Consider the following 14996-nt stretch of genomic DNA (forward strand, 5'->3'; position numbering starts at 1 on the left):
AGAGAAAGCCCGTGAGCAGCAACGAAGACCCAACACAGCCAATCAATCAAACAATCAATCAATTTATTTGATAAAATAATAATAATCTTCTGGCTTCCACTATTGCTTTTGGTAAGGCCGGAAGAATTCAGATTCCTGACCCCTCGTATATGACAATGTTTTCTCTAGAAGGTGTAGAATTTTTTATTTGTCACTAGTACTCACTACTGGTGAGTCCTGGCATAGGTATAATTTTTCCTATTGTATTAGGAGATCAGTGGGCCCTTTCAATATAGAAACTCACATCCTTCACTTCTGGAAAATATCTTTGGATTATTTTTTAAACTATAATTATGATTTCTTCCTCTCCTCTTCTTGCAATTCCTGTTATTCAGGCCTAAGACTTCCTGGATTGGCGCTCTATTCTTCTAACCTCTCTATTTTCCGTGCCCTTGTCTTTTGCTCTCTTTTCTGGATGATTTCAACTTTATCTTCCAAACCTTCTACTGAGAAGGTCATATTTTTCATTTCTGTGAGTTTGCTTTTGATCTCTGAATATTTCTTTCCTGTAAGTACTTCTTAATTAACATCCCCTGAATATTTTTCTTGTATTTCTTAATTAACGTCCTGTTTTTTATTTCATGGACACATTATCTTCTCTTATCTCTCGAAAATCTAAGTACCTTACTGACTGCTACCCCTACACTCCACTGTGCCCGGTGCCCCCAGTCTCGGGATGCTCTGTTTTACCCTCCCCAGAGATAAAGCTCCAGACTTTTGTTGGGCTTGGGGGCAAGGGGATGAGAGTCTCCCAGCGGTGTGGATAAGAGCTGGGTCTGAGTGATCCAAATAGCACCTGAGTAGCTTTCAACCCCCATTTGTGATTTTCATCACCACCCCCCTGCAACGACCCAGTGTTCCTGAGATCCCTGGGGCCACCAATTCCTGAGCCTTGTCAGCATTTCATGGCATAAACATCTCAGCTCTCTGCACATCTACTTCTGGCTTGGGAGTCAGCTTTCTGGGATGAGCTGAGTCAGGTCCCAGTCAATCATATGCTTTACAAAACCCTCTTGTCTTCTCTCCTGTTTTTTCCTGCCTTTGTGGGTTTATGTCTTTTCAGAAAAAACCCCCCTGGATTATAGCCCGTTTTGGAAGGGAACAAAAATTAGATATGTGTGTTCACTCTGGCATCTTTACCTGGTGTCCTCCATCCCTTACTTTCAACCTTGCTGTGTCACGTTTCAGGCAAGTCTCTCAGAAAGAACATACTGATACAACGGGATTCCACGTTTACCCACCTGAGAATCTGTATATTATAAACAGTTGAGTTTATTCCATTTGCTGTGTAAGATTTACAGGTATAGAGGCAGTAATTGCTATTACCTTCATTTTTCTGTTTTCTACTTGTTATGCTTTTCTCTGCTGACCTTTTTTTCTCTTTTAGTCCGTTCTGTGGGCTTTTCTATTTTGTTTATTCCTCTCTCCATCCTCCACCTAATTTTGAAGTTACACGTTCTATTACTTTTCTTCTTGTGGTCGTTCTTACCTTTCTAATATGCACACTTCACTTTAAATTTAAATGTAATATCTTTATCCTCCTTTCATACAAGAGCTTGAAACACTGATGCCCTTTCCAAAGCTCCCTATCATTATTTTCTAGTATTTTAGTTTTCCTTTGCTTTAACTGCCCCCCGCCCCCCAGATTATTATTATATTGCTATTTCTTAATTCAATGTTTATTTATATTTCTTTACACTGAAGGGTAGCAGGATACACCTCCCCAAGGTATGCCACTTTGGCATAAGGATTAGTTTGAACTGAAGGCAATGGAGAAGAAGCAGACACAAAAAAGCTCTCCACCCTTCCCCTATTTGCCTAAAAGCAGGACATGAATTTGTCAAGGTGTCCCCCTCCCCTCTCCACCAGGAAAGATAGATGTTAATCACCAGAGATAATTCTAGACCCTTATCAGCCCAGAGACGGCACCCGTGGACTCTACATTACAAACCTCACCAACTAACCCTTATCTTCTACTAGTCCCTCCTTTACTTACCTTCCTACAATTCGTTGCCATAGAAACTAACATTTTTTCCTCTGTCTTGTTTGTCACTTCTCTAAAAATCACTGTTCTTTGGTTTAAAATGCTATATAAGCCCAAGTTCCAGCCACCCCTTTGAGTTACTCATGACCGAGTTCTGCCATGTGTACGCACTGCACGTTAATCAAATGTGTATGCTATTCTCTTATTAATCTGTTTTTTGTCAATTTAATTTGCAGGGCCCTGTGAAGGAACCTAAGATGGGAAGAGAGAAAAAGTCCCTTACACCACATTCACTATTTTTTTTTTAAAGGTTTTTTGTTTTCTGGTTCTTTTTTTTTTTTTTATAGCCACACTGCACAGCTTGCGGGATCTTAGTTCCCCCACCAGGGACTGAACCCGGGCCCTCAGAGTAAAAGCGCTGAGTCCTAACCACTGGACCGCCAGGGAATGCCCACACTACTTTTTTTTTTTCCCCACACTTTTTTTTTTTTTTTAAGATTGTTTTTTTTGATGTGGACCAGGTTTAAAGTCTTTATTGAATCTGTTACAATATTGTTTCTGTTTTATGTTTTGGTCTCTTGGCTGCGAGGCATGTGGGATCTTAGCTCCCTGACCAGGGATCAAACCCATGCCCCCTGCATTGGAAGGTGGAGTCTTAACCACTGGACCACCAGGGAAGTTCCACTACTGTTTTTTTAAAATGCTATCTTGTTACCTGCATTTCATTCTTTTCTTCTGGACATAATCTACTTCACACATCCTTAACTAGTTTTTCAGTGAGAACACGCAAGTAGTAACTTCTCTAAAACTGTGCCTGAAAATATGTTTATTTTCCCCTTATTCTTGAATAAAGATTTAGTCTATCACCGAATCTAGATATCTTACATTTTCACTCACTACTTGAAGATACTCCTCCATTATTTCCTGGCATTTATTGTGGCTCCTGAATAGTCTGTTATCAGTCTAATTGCTCTTTTATACACAATCATCTCTTTCTCTGGTTGACTTTAAATTTCTTTTTTATTAATAGTGTGTAGTTTTATGACGATGTGTCCAGGGATGGATTTCTTTTGGTTGATCTCAATCAGGACTTTTGGTGCTTCTTAAATCTAAAGACTCATGTCTGTATTCAAATCTAGAAAAGGAAAATTCAACCATAAGCTTCCCCTTCTATTTTCTTCTTCAGGAGCGACTGCTACACATAATGCTGTATCTTTACATCCTGCCATCTGAGTCTCTCCACTTAATGCTGCCTGTAGCCTTACCTCTTGTACTTTATTCTGTAAATTCTAAACTCCAGATCTCTTTAAGTTCACCAATTTCCATATCTGTGTGCAACTTCCAGTTTCTCTCAAGTAAGTTTTTAAATTATAATAAATATAATTTGAATTCTTAAAAGTTCTATTTGGTTTTTCTTTGATTCTGCCTCTTCTTTTTTCACCTCTAGTGTGTTTTGTCTTTATTAAATTTTAAAATTTCATTTTAAACATAATTACTGTCCATTTCCCTTCAGGTTGTCCATTATTTTTAGTTTTTAGGGTCTGATTCTCCCACCGACTGTGCCCGCTGACCCTCTCTCATGATGATTCTATATTTAATTTGTTTTTATTGTGAGCTTGAAATCAGCAAGGGTTGTTCTTCTGGGAATCCTATAAGTTCTGACACCTGACACGGAGAGACTTCGTATTTGCTTCTGCTGGAGCCCAAGGGATTTCAAGCATCCTTCAACAGCCTTCCCCACACCCCCCTCCGGCATGCGGGATGCAGGATCTTAGTTCCCCTACCAGGGATGGAACCCGTGTCCCCTGCGGTGGAAGTGCAGAGTCCTAACCACTGGACCGCCAGGGAAGTCCCAACATTTTCATGTTAATTTCTCCCCTTGGGAGCTGCCGCCTGCACAGACACTATGACTCCTGGACCTGGGGGCTCAATGTCTCACTGGCAACCTTTCCTTCTTCCCCGTCCAGTCTCCAGCCAGACCACAGGTGCCCTCACTACCTCCGTGAGGGCTGTTAGTCCCCTTGTAAGGATGGGGACTCACCTAGATTTAGCACAAACCCATACATGGAATTGCCTTACCCAAGAAGCGTGTCATCTCCCAGGACAGCTGATCCTTCCACCAGACACTGAGCCAGTGTGGTCAAAGGCAACTTTTTCTGAAAAGGAAGAAAACGTGGTAATGAAAACTACTTCAACAGCCACCCACTTACACTAAAATAGCAAGAAGTCAAATCCTTGCCTAGATATTACATTAGCTAAGAAACAAACTGACTTTAAAATATGAATAAAACCTAAAAATTCAGAGGATACAATGGTGGGTTAGACTCAGAGATGTCAAAATTCAGAAAATTAAAACGATTAAATTTGCTAAGTTGGAAAATAAGGCTAAGGTTTACATGCTGCATTTTTAATTTAATTTAATTTAATTTTTCATTTTGTTTCATTTCATTTCATTTTTTGGCTGCGCTGTGCAGCTTGTGGGAATTTAGTTCCCCAACCGGGGATTGAACCTGGACCACGGTAGTGAAAGCGTGAAGTCCTAACCACTGGACGTCAGGGAATTCCCTACAGGCTGCATTTTAAAATAAAGTAGAATAGCAGCAGGGAAAAAAGAGAAGATTTCAAACTCATGCTAAAGATTTGAGCCATGCCTTAATTTCTAAAAATCATCTCTCTCGAGAAGTATATTAGCCCCATTTTATAAATAAGGCAGCTTATGGTCAAGGAAGAGAGAGAAAAATGTTCACACAGAATTACAATGCAAACAAAATAATCATCAAAATAAGGCATACTCCAAAGAAGATATAAAATGGCCAATGGGCACATGAAAAGATGCTTAACATCATTAGTCATTAAGGAAACCCAAATCAAAGCTGCAATGAGATACCACCTCACACCCACTAGGATGGCTATCATAATATTAATAATTTATATTTTAAATACAAAACATAAATATTGGTGAGCATGTGGAGATATTGGAACCTTCACGCTTTGCCAGTAGAGATGTAAAATGGTCCAGCACTGTAGAAAAGTTTGGCAGCATTTCAAGAAGTTAAACAAAATTACCATATGGCCCAGCGATTCCACTCTTGGGTATGTACTCAAAGTAATTTGAAACAGATGGCTGAACAAAAACATGTGCATGAGGCGAAGAGCAGCCCAATTCACAATAGCCAGAAGGTGGAAACAGCAAAAACGTCCATCAACGGATGAGTGAATAAACACAATGTGGTCTATCCATGCAACGGAATATTATGCAGCCATAAAAACGGAATGAACTCCTGACACAGATTACAACATGGATGAACCTTGAAGGCATCACAATAAGTGAGATAAGCCAGGCACAAATGGGCACATAACTGTACAGTTCTATTTATATAAGATATCCAGAATAAACAAATCCATAGGGACAGAAGGTAGATTCATGGTTGCCAAGAGCTGGGGGGAGGGGGAAAGGGGAATGACTGATTAATGAGTATGGGATTTCCTTTCGGGGTGATGGACACGTTCTGGAAGTAGATCATGGTGGTAGTTGCACAATATTGTGACTGTACTAAACGTCCCTGAATTGTACTCTTTAAAATAGCTAAAGTGGTAAGCTTTATGTTATGTGGGAAGAGAGGGAGGGAGGGAAGAAAAGAAGGAGGGAGGGAGGTGGGCAGGCAGAAGGACCACAGCATGTTCCATCTTCCCTCCTTAAGTGTCAACAAGCCCTCTCCTTCCTGAGCTGAAACCACCCAGCACACATGGAGAACAACAAGGTAAGAACAGCTAGATGTCTGGGACTTCCCTGTCGGTCCAGTGGTTAGGACTCCACGCTTCCACTCCAGGGGACACAGGTTCGATCCCTGGTCAGGGTACTAAGATCCCACATACCGCACAGTGTGGCCAAAAAATTAAAAAAAAAAAGAACAGCTAGATATCCTCGGGTCTTCCAGTCCCCACTGCCACACAGACAGATCTTCAAACAGAAAGTGATGGAGCCCCTCCCAGCCCAGAATCTCCTGTCTTAGCACCCAGACACCCTCGGCTGTAACTCGCTTACTCCCCAGCATGAATGGGGTGCCTACCTGGGAACCACACCCATGGTGACCGAGACCAGACGCTGCTCTCATGGAACTTACATCCCAGGGCAGGGAGACAGACACTAAACACACACACTTTGAAGGAGACCCTTTCGAGAGTTGGAAGTGCCATGGGAACAGCAGAAAGCAGGACGATGGGCACAGTGGGCAGCTGTGGGGAGGGGGCGGTGAGGAGAAAAGACTGCCCCCCCCCCAAGGGGGGACATTTAAGAAGCAACCTGAAGGGAGAGAAAGTCAGCCATACCTCCAGATGACCTGGGAAGGAACATTCCGGGCAGAGGAACTGCAGGTGCAAAGGCCCAGAGGTGGGCTACCTAGCCAGCTCAGCTGGCTCAGCATCCCCAGCAGACCAGCGTGGCTGGAGCACAGTGTGTGATGGGGGAGAGGTTGGGGGAGGGGGCGGAGGCGAGATGGTGCGGGGCCTCGTCAGCCAGAGGCAGGCACTGGGGTTTCATTCTAGGGGCACTTGGGGACCATAGAGGGCTTGTTTAAGAACAACATGATCAGATTAAAATAACTCAATCCTGAGACAGGCAACTGGATGACTTGAGAGAGGTACCAAGCTGGAGGTAGAGTTTTAGGAATCTGGTTTGAACATCCCCAGGAGACCCATGGGCTCTAGGTATCTCCGGGGAAGGTCACAGGAGGTAGACCAAACCCCAAGAGTGGTATGGAAGTTCCTAGGGTTCCTGGGGTTAGTCCAGGTGGAGGGGAGCCCAGGACACCAGGTGTCCTCAACGGGTCTAAAATATAACCCCCTCCCTGCCCTTAGACACGTCCACTCCACAGAGGTCAGATCCCTTTCACTCGAGGAATAATCTTGCTACCCCATCATTTCACATAAAATGGGACATTCTTCTTGGTAAAAACGAGACCAGGCAACTAAGTACTAATATATCCAAATTCAAACACCACTTTCTAGTTGTCCTACAAAGCTATTCGGTCCAGGTTTCCACAGACTTAATTAAAGGCAGAGGAACAGTATCTTCGGAGAGCATCTGCTCCCACCCTCACCTTTCAAAAAAAAGTTACTTAAAGCACATTTTAGAAAAATGTCTAAAATGGTTAAAAAAGAAAAGGAGTTGTGCAGGTATAACATTTGTTACACTCAGAGAAAAAGGATGGATTAAGGTATTAGAGTTCTTGACCAGGGGTAATTTTTGTCCCCCCCGGGACGTTTGGCAAAGTCTGGAGATGTGATTGTCACGATGTGGGGAACATCCCTGGTATCTAGTGGGTAGAGGCCAGGGATGCTGTTACACATCCTACAATGCATCAGAAAGCCCCCTGAAACAAAGAATTTTCCAGCCCAAAACATCAAGAGTGCTGAGGTTTGGGTTTAAAGAAAGGTGTTCAATCTGCAAGTTCCTAAAATATCTGAATAACCAACCACTGAACACGCTCCCCCCACGAATGTCAGATAGCACAGCCACACAAGACCATTTTGTTTATGCTGAGGATCCACAGACCCATGACCCACCTGCCTTTCGGGCAGGACTGAAGCCTTTCTGAGTCCTCCTTCAGAATTTGACAAGGAAGCAAGGCAAGGGAGGATCTTGCCTACAGCAGATGACAGGCAACTTCTAATGGCCTGGAAGTTGACATCCTTTGGAGAAATATATCTACCAGTGAGTGGAGTTTTTCCAAATGAAAAAGATCAGTCCAATTAGTCCTGTCAGTGAATGGAGCAGAAAACCATGCCCGGGATGCCTAGCAGACGGAAGGTCAAGAACAAGAGCAGCACTGAGGACCACGAAGCCATCGGTCTTGGGAGGGAGGTGGTGAGGGGACAGCCAGGTGTCTGGTTTCCAGATTCACACAGGAAAAACCAGTTGGAAATGGTATGACTGGAGGGGCCCTTCTCCCAAGCAGGGGGCCAACTTTATCTTCTAGTCATTTCCAGTCACTCAACATCTTCACTGATGATTCTGAGATGCTTTTAGGTGGAAAAGAGAGCCACTTTAAGTGACGAAGGACCACAGAACGAGAAAGTTATTCCTGTTTCAACTGCACGTTAATTCCTAAGATTTTAACATGGAGAATAAGCTTTCTCTCTTTCTCTATCTCAAATGAATTCATTTTTGAAAAGCGAATGGTACAAAACTCAAAAGGTGCTGGAGGGTTTACAGCAGAAAGTCTTCTCCCATCCTTAACCCTCAGCCACTGGGTTCTCCTCTCCAGAAACCATGCCAGTGATCAGTTTTCTATGTATCCTTCCATAAATATTCTAAGAAGATCCAATTGTATATGTGAGTGTGTGTCCATTTTTTAAAATTATTTATTTATTTATTTGGCTGCGCCGGGTCTTAGTTGCAGCACGCGGGATCTTCAGTTGCGGCATGTGGGATCTCACTGACCGGGGATCGAACCTGGGCCCCCTGCATTGGGAGCTCAGAGTTTTAACCACCGGACCACCATGGAAGCCCCATGTGTCCATTTTTAATGGACACATTTTCCCTCACAACTGTTAACACATGATATAACCCCCTCTACACTTTGCTTTCCTTTTCATGTAGAGGTATCATTCATGTAATTTCCTATCAAGACATAGAGAGCTGTCTCATCCTTTTTTTTTAAATGGCTACACAGATCATTGAATGAAGATGACAACATGTATTTAAACAAGTTCTGTAGTGATGGTGTAAGGGGATAGGCCACAAGCGAGGGCCTGTGCTTGTGGCCCAGGTGAGGCTCCTAAGAAAGCCTTCACTGTAGGGGAGACACTGAGGGTGATGTGAGCGCTTGGATTCCAAGGGCACAGGTGTTAATGGGGTAAAACCTCAATTAGTGGTGAGTCTTTGCTTGTGTAGATGCTTTAAGAGTCAAGAAATTAAGAAAAGGAAAAGAAAAGAAAAGAAAAAAAAGAAAAGAATCAAGTGATTAGAAGGAAGCTACCAAAAGGAAAAAAGGAAGGAAGAAATGGATTAAGGTGACATACTTTCATGTCAAAAAGGGGATGGTGAAAATCTATAATCAAAGGCGGGCGAATAGAAGAAGTTAATGGATTGCAACTCACTACAGACTACAAATTATTTCTATTTCTAAAGAAATGCTCTGAGACAAAGGAAGAGCTGAGGGCTCGGTAGGTGCGGGGTACTGTGCTGATTTATTTAACCTTACGCCTACCCGTGACTGAGGTTTCTTTGCTCTCTCCTCCACACCCTGCTCACCCCCACTTCACGTAGAAGGATACTGAATCTCTGAAGGATTCAATTGCCCACATGTCCAGAAAAGCTGCCAAAATGTGTTTCTCTCGCAGACGAGGGTCTAGGCTGAGAGAATCACCCACTATTCCGGGGACCATTAGCGCCCAGGTAAAGAGACCTTACTTAGCAAGCTTCACCCTGACCAGTGGTTTTCCGGGTCAAAGAGAAGCTATCCCTGATTCTAGTGTGCCGAGAGATCCTTAAGAGCTGAGGGAAGGGGAGACAGAACGTCCCAGGGTTTGGAAGTAGTCGATCTGACTTGTCTGAGATGAGTGCCCTCTCTAAAATTATCTTAGGCATCAGCAGCACAGCTTGTAGGATGACTCAAGAGACAGAAAGTCTTATTCTAATATCCACTCTGTTTCCTAAACATACACACACGCACACACGCCCCTCCATCTCTGAAAACGGCTGTCTACTGTCCGCTAATCCAGGCAGACTTGCTCCTCGGGGCTCAGCAGTTCTCAGTGGTGATTTTGGACTAACGGCGGGGCCCTAATAACAGCAGCAGTTTCTATTTCTTTACTATGTATTCACGTCAAGCACTGTGCTAGGCACTTACATGCATTCCCTCACTTAACTCTCAAACCCTACTGGGTAGGAATTCATTGTTATGACTATTTTCCAAGGGAAGAAACCAAGGCATATAGAGGTAATTGACTTGCCCACTGTCAGGCAAAATTAGGAAGCAGAAGAGCTGGGCTTCCACCTTGGAGAGTCAGATCCCAGCACTTAAACTCAGAGCCATCACGCTAAATTGCTTCCGAAAAGAATAGGAACGAGTCAAACTGGCGCGAGGCACTGGGCAGGTTCTGTGCCTAAAATAGGCATGGGCCATCCAGTCATGACACGTCTATTTTTAGCGCTGCCTACATGTGGCAGGCCCCGTTCTAGGCATGGAGAATGCAGCCGTGATGGGAAGACAAGATCCCTGCTCCCGTGTAGCTCACATACTGGTGATGGGAACAGACACAGCAGCAAATGAATGAGCAGGATGATTTTAGAGGATAACACATGCTATGAAGAACATGAAACAGGGGGATGTGACTGGGGGAGGGAGGGAGCACACATATCAGGCGGTAAGAGAAGCTGCACCGAGACGGTGACATCTGAACTGAGAATCAAACGGTGAGAAGTTGCTGGTGTGACTATTCACAACAGCGAAGACATGGAAACAACCTAAATGTCCATCCACAGATGCATGGATAAAGAAGGTCTGGTGTGTATATATATACACAATGGAATACTACGCAGCCATAAAAAAGAAGGAAATCATGCCATTTGCAGCAACATGCATGGACCTAGAGATTGTCATACTAAGTGAAGTAAGTCAGACAGAGAAAAACAAATACCATATGACATCACTTATATGTGGAATCTAAAATATGACACAAATGAACTTATCTACGAAACAGAAACAGACTCACACAGGGAACAGACTTGTGGTTGCCAAGTGGGAGGGATGGATTGGGAGGGATGGATTGGGAGGGATGGATTGGGAGGTTGGGGTTAGCAGATGCAAACTATTATATACAGGATGGATAAACAACAAGGTCCTAATGTAGAGCACAGGGAACTATATTCAATATCCTGTGATAAACCATAATGGAAAAGAATATGAAGAAGAATGTATATACGTGTATAACTGAATCACTCTGCTGTACAGCAGAAATCAATACATCGTAAATCAACTATACTTAAATAAAATTAAAATAAAATAAAAGGAAGTTGCTGGCCTGAAATGCTGGGTAAGAATATTCCACGTGGAGGGTAGATCCCACACGAAGGCTCCGCATGGATATGAACAAGGCGAGTTCAATCGCAGGTCACTGCAGTTGGAGGATGATGATGGGGGCAGAGGAGGATGGTGTTGGGGGTGGGGGGGGCAAGAGCTGAGCTCAGAGATGCCGGTGGAAGATGTACCATTAGGGACCAAGAGCCAAGCTAAGAAGCTGGGATTTTGTGCTACAGTAGGAATCCGTTGGTGGGACTGAAGCATCTGATTCCATTTTAAACACTCACTCAGGCAGTTGTAGAGACCAGATGATGAAGGGGCTGGGGGGGTTGGAGTGGAGAGCAGAGACCCCGATGGGAACACTGCTGTGTTCAGGCAACAGATGATTGTTGTGTGGACCGGGCTGATGAACACTAAAGCAAATGGAGATTCTTTGGAGGAAGAGCCAGCAGGACTTACTGAAATGCACGTGGGGAAAGAATGAAAAGTAAGGATAAAGGATGATGCCTGGGATGTAGATCCGAGCAAGTGGGTGGATTAACAGTACCATCCCTTCTCTGCTAGGTTCTCCTCCTGTTAGAGCTTCAAATGCTGTAGTTCCTGGGGGTTCTTGATTCAAGGCCCCTTGTCTTCTCACCTGTATTTTCTCCCTGGGTGATCTCATCAACTCCCATGGATTCAACAAGTCCTCAAGCCAGGGACCTGGAAATCCCTCTCCCTTCCTCATACCCCACATCCATTCAACTGCCAAGTCCTGGTACCCTACGTCCAACATCCATCACATCTCCGACCTCTCTCCATCTTCACTGACCCCATCGCGTCCCACCTTGACTGCGCCCCTACCTGTCTAACTGGACCCTGACTTCCACCATAGCCCCACCCCATTTATCCCTTCATCACACAATCACCAACAAATCTCATCATATTACTTCTGATTAACACACTGGCCTCCCACAGATCTCGGGGAAAAAGTCCAGATGCTGACCATGGTGAGACCGGGTCCCCTGCCATCCCATCTCACACCCTCTCCTTGTCATTCCCTAACCTCTAGTCACTCAGGTCACCTTCGTGTGCTCAAAAATGCCAAACGCCTTCCCGTCTCTGGAAAACCCACACATCGCGCACCCTAACCTAAAAGCACTTTTATCAGTGTCAGTGCTACCACCTTTAGCTTGTCCTTAAAGGTCACTTTGAATTTCTTTTCAGTTTGATCATTTATTCAGTCAGATGAGAATAAGGAAATACTGCTCAGCTCAAGAAATCATGGGCAGGGACTTCCCTGGCAGTCCAGTGGTTAAGACTTCGCCTTCCAATGCAGGGGGTTTGATCCCTGGTCGGGAAGCTAGGATCCCACGTGCCTCGCGGCCAAAAACACCAAAACGTAAAACAGAAGCAATAGTGTAACATATTCAATAAAGACTTTAAAAATGGTCCACATCAAAAAAATCTTTAAAAAAAAGAAATCATGGACAAAATCAAGCACCTGTCATCTGTGCAGTGAAATCACTGATCTGTACATGCCTGAGCTTATTTCCACCGCAGACTTCTTCCAGGTCCACTGCATAGCGGTCCAGTGCATATGGTAATCACTGCACCAGTGTGGCCTGTGCCTCCTGGCATCCTGGTGCTTCCCGCGTGGCCCACATGCCCCCTCCTCTGGGGAAGTGTGAGTAACCAACTGCCTTTTCAGTGCCAATCATCCTCTGACCTGTCGGCCTTGCCATATCCCAAATTTGCTACTGATTCATGATATTTTAGAAAACTTGGAGAGCCAAAAGCCTCCTATATAATTTGCAAGACCCTCAAGCCAATTACAAGTTTATAAATCTAGGTAACTTGACCTTATCCTCGAGAAATAACGCTAGTAGTAATCAACCTACCAACACCAAAGGTCAGTTTCAAGACTCTGGTGACAACAGTCAGATGCTACTTTTTTTTTTTAATTTTTATTTATTTATTTATTATTTATGGCTGTGTTGGGTCTTCGCCTCTGTGCGAGGGCTTTCTCTAGTTCTGGCAAGCGGGAGCCACTCTTCATCGCGATGCGCGGGCCTCTCATTATCGCGGCCTCTCTTGTTGCGGAGCACAGACTCCAGACGCGCAGGCTCAGTAGTTGTGGCTCACGGGCCCAGTTGCTCCGCGGCATGTGGGATCTTCCCAGACCAGGGCTCAAACCCGTGTCCCCTGCATTGGCAGGCAGATTCTCAACCACAGCACCACCAGGGAAGCCCCCAGATGCTACTCTTGATACCAAAATATACATTCCTGTTGACCAGTTATTTTATTTTATTTTATCTTTGGCCGAGAGACATGTGGGATCTTAGCTCCCCAACCAGGGATCGAAGCTGTGCCCCCTGCAGCGGAAGAATGGAGTCTTAACCACTGGACCGCCAGGGAAGTCCCTTGACTGCTTGTTTTAAAAACAGTGCTTTCTGGAACAAAAGGACAGAAGTGGGTCACAGGCAGGCCTGGCTACAGGCCCCACACCCGGACCAGCTTCTGGAGTCCCATATACGTGTTTGTTTGATGAAAGGGTTTCATGTCGAAAGCAGTATTGCAAACTCTGCCTTTAGACTGTCAGGCTACCCTTGCTGAAAGTCCTGATATACACAGAATTATTTCCACAGATACTTTCCAAAGCTGTAAACATTTTATTTCTACCACACATGAGTGATTCCTGCTGGGAATATTAAGAAAGAAGAAACCAGGGCTGGGAAGAGAAAATGGAATGATTGATAGAGCAAGCAGAGCCGTTCTGGTCCTGCAGCGTGAGATGGTGGAAATATCAGGGCACATGCCATGATAACCAATACAAGTGAGGCCAATAGAACCTGGGGGGCTCGGGGCGACCACCGGGAAGAGAAGTCAATAAGAACTCCAGGTCAGAGAAAATCAAACAGACACCAAACACGTCAATCATAAACTCAAGGAGGAAAGAAACCACCTAGATTGCATCTCCCCTGTAACAAAGCCAAGTGAACAGCTAAGAATAGCTTTTCATCTCTGGTGGACTTGAGGGGGGTGGAGGGGTCAAAGGGAAGTGAATCTTCACGACTGTTTATCCCAAGGACTGCTCATTCGATGGAGTCACACGATGCAATGCCTTTAGTACTAATGCCCTTCTAGACAAAGACCCTGGAGCACTTTCATGTAGCAGGTTCTCTTTACTGCTTCATTACAGGAAAAATAATTTTCATAAGAGCCTTTATAGGCCACTTGTAACCTCCAAAACCACAGTGTAATTTTCTTCCATGTGATCTTAAGATACTATGGAGGCAAATGGAAGTTGTGAACAAACAGCAGGGGTAAGAGAAAGGCGACGGCCTCCCTAATGGTGGGATCTCAGCACACCCCTGCTCTCCTCAGGCATTGCCCCTGTCTGGGGAGGACAAGGACGGGGACCAAATCTTGCTTGGTGAGGGCAGGGGATGCTTCAGGCAGGGATAAAGGGCACGGAGAGGTGGGAGGCACTGCCACACCACAAGACAATTCTCAGATACCGCCTGGTCCGTCAGCAGGCAAGTTTCACATCCCCCAGGGCTGGGAGGGCACTTACCGAGCGCTTGTCGGCCTCCGCCCCTTGCTGGCCCTGCAGACATGCCGTGAGCTTCTTGTGTGTGCTGTGCGAGACCTGCTTCACCAGCTCCAGCCGCTTCTCCACCTGCGGACAGAGCAGTGGGTGGGGGTCCTGGGTGAGGGGAGGTCAGAAGTGGGGTCACGGATCTGGACAATCAAGGAACAAGACTGACCCATGTTTCTGCAGAGACAACATCCAATGCAGGAGAAAAGGAGGGGATGACAGACTCGGGACTCTCTGCTAACCGTGCAATCAAATGCCTTCAAATGTCTCCTGAAAAACCTCACCCAGACTGGTGTTCACAGTGCAAGGTGCTATCATAAAGGATAAAAGCTGTGTCTCTAAACAGACCGGATGAGGAGCAGTGGAG

At 44.8% G+C, this 14996-nt stretch overlaps 1 protein-coding gene across 3 annotated transcripts in view; it reads right to left on the reverse strand.

Moving 5' to 3' along the window:
* Positions 1-14996, reverse strand: part of ARHGAP44 (Rho GTPase activating protein 44) — a 144527-nt gene that overhangs the window by 57719 nt on the left and 71812 nt on the right. The window contains exons 3-4 of one of the 3 annotated variants that reach the window (XM_061174635.1): positions 14606-14710; positions 4103-4179 (exon numbers count right to left, since the gene is read on the reverse strand). In XM_061174635.1, coding sequence (XP_061030618.1) covers positions 4103-4179; positions 14606-14710 — 182 coding nt within the window. Of the gene's footprint in view, positions 1-4102; positions 4180-14605; positions 14711-14996 lie in introns of those variants that run through there. The other 2 variants (XM_061174636.1, XM_061174637.1) reach the window with 2 other exon arrangements.

The sequence above is a fragment of the Eubalaena glacialis genome, chromosome 19, assembly GCF_028564815.1.
Source record: "Eubalaena glacialis isolate mEubGla1 chromosome 19, mEubGla1.1.hap2.+ XY, whole genome shotgun sequence".
In the NCBI taxonomy this organism is placed as follows: domain Eukaryota; kingdom Metazoa; phylum Chordata; class Mammalia; order Artiodactyla; family Balaenidae; genus Eubalaena; species Eubalaena glacialis.